Raw genomic sequence first — 4,177 nt, forward strand, 5'->3', positions numbered from 1 at the left:
GAAAGACCAAGGTGGCCTTGGAATTCATGACTTGCAAATCAAGAATGAGGCCCTACTTAGTAAATGGTTGTTCAAACTTCTTACTGAGAATGGTGTTTGGCAAATCATGCTGCGCAACAAGTATCTAGGCCAAAAGGCAGTGTCTCAGGCATATTGGACACCTGGTGACTCGCACTTTTGGGCTGGCCTAATGGTGGCAAAGAAACATCTCTTTCGCTTTGGGTCTTTCGCGATAAGGGACGGGTCGGAGGTTCGTTTCTGGGAAGACATCTGGCTAGGCAATGCCAGTCTTCGAGAACAATATCCAGCCCTGTACAACATTGCTCGCGAAAAGAATAATACTATTGCGCAAGTGCTCAGTTCATCCCCATCCAATATTTCGTTTAGGCGGGATTTGATTGGCCCCCGACTTATGTCATGGCACAATCTTTTATCCAGTTTGGATTCGATTAATATTAGACAAGGCCGGATGTGTTTCACTGGAACCTTACTACATCAGGGTCATTCACAGTAGACTCTATGTACCGTGCACTCATGCATTCTGAGGTACCGGTGAGTAACAATAAGAAAATTTGGAAGTCGAAGATTCCACTAAAAGTTAAAATCTTCATGTGGTATCTTCGTAGGGTAGTTGTTCTAACCAAAGACAACCTCGCACGACGCAACTGGCTAGGGAGTAAGAAGTGTTGTTTTTGTACTCATGAGGAGACAATCAAACGCCTCTTTTTCCAATGCAAGTTTGCACGTACTACATGGTCAATCATCCAAATAGCGTCAAATTTGTATCCGCCCACAAGTGTCGCCAATATTTTTGGTCACTGATTGGACGGTATTCCAAATAAATTCAAAACGCTAATACGGGTGGGAGCATACGCCTTACTATGGTCGCTTTGGCTATGTAGAAATGATTTGGTTTTCAATGATAAAAATGATTCTCCTTTGCAGGTTATTTTCCGTTATACGCACTTGCTTCGTACATGGTCTACACTACAACAAGTGGAGTACCAACCGCTGTTCAAGGCGGTGTGTACGCGGTTGGAGCAGGTGGCTACGGTGGTTTTTACCCAACATGGGTGGCAGCATAATCTCCAGATCGGTCCACCATCCCTTGCGACATAGGCATAGTGTCGGTCTATAGGACTCTACTGTCGCCGATTTGTCGGTTTTTTTTCATTTATTTTGTCAGACTCTCCGTGTTGGGCTGTGTGCATCCTAGTTATGCAGAGGCCGGGTGTTACTCATAATGTTCTGTATCCGCTTGATGCTACATTTCGAGATAATAAAAGCGCCCTTTATCGAAAAAAGAATGTCCAATGAATTATGAAAATTGAAATCACTCCATGGTAATTTCAGGTTGTGGCTGCGGAGTGCTCCATTGGACAGAACTCCGTGCACATCGAAGATGAGTTTATTGGAGCAATCTATTTTGCAAATATGCGGAGAAGCCTATGAAGAGTTTAATAAAATCGGAGTTAGGATTGACTTTCAACTCACTCGGGGAGGCCTACGACTTTCTCTCGGGGAGGCCCGTTCCTGGTGCAGCTTGAGACCAAGCCAGACCGGACCAAGGTGCTCAAGCTGGACCAGCTCCCGGCCATGCTTCAGAAGGTGATCGGGGCAGACGTCCTCGTCTTCAACACCGGCCACTGGTGGACGCACACCGGCAAGCTCAGGGCGTAAGTCGATCTTCATCCTGCGTTGCGTTGTTAACTCCTCCTTTTCCAACGGCCGGCGAGCTGATTTAATTTACTTGACTGGCTGCAGCTGGGACCATCTGGAGAGAAACGGGATGCTGGTGAAGATGGAAGGAGAGGAAGCATTCAGCAGAGCGCTGAGGACATGGGCGAGATGGGTGGATCACAACGTGGACCAGACCAGAACCAGGGTCTTCTTCCGAAGCGTCTCGCCTGAACACAAAGGGTACGCACATTTCTTCCCGCCAACTAACATAACAAAAACTCAGGCATCACCCACTGACCGAACCTCCTAACATATATACAACGCTGGTACTACAATGTATGCAGTGCGAACTGGTGCTACAATCAGACGGCCCCCATCGCCGCGGACGAAGCGATCGTTCCATGGTTCCCGAAGAGCATGGTGTCCATCGTCGAGGGGAGCATACGGAGCATGAGGACGCCGGCCACGTACCTGAACATCACGCGCCTTTCCGAGCTCAGGATCGACGCGCACCCTTCGGTGTACTCGATCAACAGGGATGGGAAGCCTCTGTCGTTGGAGCAACGGCGGCGGCCGGTGGTGTATGCTGACTGCAGCCACTGGTGCCTGCCGGGGTTGCCTGATACTTGGAATGTGCTTTTGCTTGCTTCCTTGACGAGATATCCCTCCTCTAATGTACACTTGTAGCTAGCCTTGTAGGATCAGTAAAACACTACTGTACTTGTAAGACACAACAATCTAGCTAGGCTGATATACTCTGTCTGGTTCCAATTGACTAATGCATGGTGGGGAAATGAGGCTGAAATCAGTTGACAAATCAAGGAATCGCATACTCTAAACAGGTTTTCGTCCCGCTTTATAAATAAAACAAACACCGAACAGATTACACGGCCGAACGATACAAAGTGATGGGTAGCTCTCAAATAATGCCGATCCTAGACTACCCGCATCACGCAGGACACGACAAGGCTACTCTAAGAGAGCATAGAAGGATCTGAGTACAACGCCATACAATGCCCCAAAACACCTAAGCTCAATGATAACAGCGGTAAGCGTCGCCATTGTCGAGTCCAGACAAACAAGGGTTTTCACCCGGAACCTTGACACGAAGAACAATGACAAAGCTATTCCACATGTTATTTCCCTTTAAAAGATGCCCGTGGATGGACCGAATCCCGAAGGGATTGTTGCACCTTCCATCCCTCATGTGTGTATCACTCCGTGATATGAGCAGATACTGTTTGAATGACAACACATTGGGCTGGGCTGGAGTAGAAAGGATGTGAGGTAACACTGCCTCCTCCTCCCATTATTTCTCTTTGATTCAATTTTACTAGCTAGCAGGGATGATAACACGCTGCTTTTTACAGGTCATAGGAACTCGTACTTGGAGGAACGAGCAGCAAAAGGCAAAATTGGTTAAGCTCCACAGGGTCCTGTTCAACCATCTCAGGCACGACCTATTTCCCTCCCGCTTGCTACAGGGGGCGGTCACTGTCTGTTGCTTCTTACATGCGACACACAGTTCAAACACTGCAGAGAATTCAGATTCGAGAACTTCCGGACGAAGAGGGAAGGTTTTGATGTGGTGGTGGGTGGCCACGGCATGGCAGCGGCCGGTTATCTCGCTCGCCGGACCGGTCTGTGGTGTTGCACACTAAGTTGGGCAGAGTGGCAGGGGCTCTTAGAAGAATAGAAGTTCGTACAGCAGGCCGGCGGACCGGATGAGCAGAGCCATGGACATCGCAAACGACCTCATCTACCGGCTTGATTTGGCGCGTGATTTGAAAGAGATTTCTGTTGCCGAGCACCGCCTCGGTGTAACAGTCTGAAGATGAGGTTGCAGTGCTCGATATGGCACCAAATATCCACGATCAGAGGGATCATGGAAGGGGACGTCTGTACAAAATTTTTCCATGTGAAGGCATCTGCAAGGAGAAGAAAAAACACCATCCTCCAGCATCAGGGACAATTCTTCTGGGGCACGAGGACAAGATGGAGATAGCGTTGGATTTCTTCTCCGGTCTCCTGGGAACAGTCGGTGTCTAGGAAAGTAAAGCTGAATTTTGAGGCCATTGGTTATTCGCTGGCCGCGGATCTGCTCACGCAGCTTGCGTGTTCTTTGGGGAGGAAGTGCTCGCTGCCATCAACGACAACAACGCCGACAGAGCGCCAAGCCCTGACCGACAGAGCGCCAGGCCCTGACCGACATAGCGCCAGGCCCAGATGCCAGCAAGTTCTACCAGAAGTACTGGGTTGTAATCAGAGGACCTGATGAGTGTCCTGAACAAATTAAGCGGCTTGAACATGTCAAATCTGCAAGCCCTCAACATGGATGTTATGATCCTCAGTCTATTAGAAGGAACCAGTAGCATCTCGGATTTTAGGTCAACCAGCCTGATACACAGCATTGGAAAATTGATTGCCAAGATCCTTGCACGAAGCTGATGAATGATCTGATCTTACCGTGTCAAAGTGCCTTTATCCGCAATAGGTC

At 48.7% G+C, this 4,177-nt stretch overlaps 2 protein-coding genes across 2 annotated transcripts in view; both read left to right on the forward strand.

Annotated features, from left to right (window-relative positions):
- Positions 1-2,489, forward strand: part of LOC119360475 (protein trichome birefringence-like 1) — a 4,056-nt gene extending 1,567 nt beyond the window's left edge. Inside the window, exons 2-6 of the mRNA XM_037626100.1 lie at positions 946-1,034; positions 1,354-1,406; positions 1,503-1,676; positions 1,765-1,920; positions 2,025-2,489. Of these exons, the coding sequence (XP_037481997.1) occupies positions 946-1,034; positions 1,354-1,406; positions 1,503-1,676; positions 1,765-1,920; positions 2,025-2,367 (815 nt within the window). The 3' untranslated portion in view covers positions 2,368-2,489. The remainder of the gene's footprint in view (positions 1-945; positions 1,035-1,353; positions 1,407-1,502; positions 1,677-1,764; positions 1,921-2,024) is intronic.
- A 927-nt stretch (positions 2,490-3,416) lies between these two features.
- The window catches only part of LOC119360476 (protein trichome birefringence-like 1), a 4,225-nt gene continuing 3,464 nt past the window's right edge, over positions 3,417-4,177 (forward strand). The window contains exon 1 of the mRNA XM_037626101.1: positions 3,417-3,500. Within this exon, the coding sequence (XP_037481998.1) occupies positions 3,417-3,500 (84 nt within the window). The remainder of the gene's footprint in view (positions 3,501-4,177) is intronic.

This window comes from Triticum dicoccoides, chromosome 2B (assembly GCF_002162155.2).
Source record: "Triticum dicoccoides isolate Atlit2015 ecotype Zavitan chromosome 2B, WEW_v2.0, whole genome shotgun sequence".
Classification (NCBI taxonomy): Eukaryota; Viridiplantae; Streptophyta; class Magnoliopsida; order Poales; family Poaceae; genus Triticum; species Triticum dicoccoides.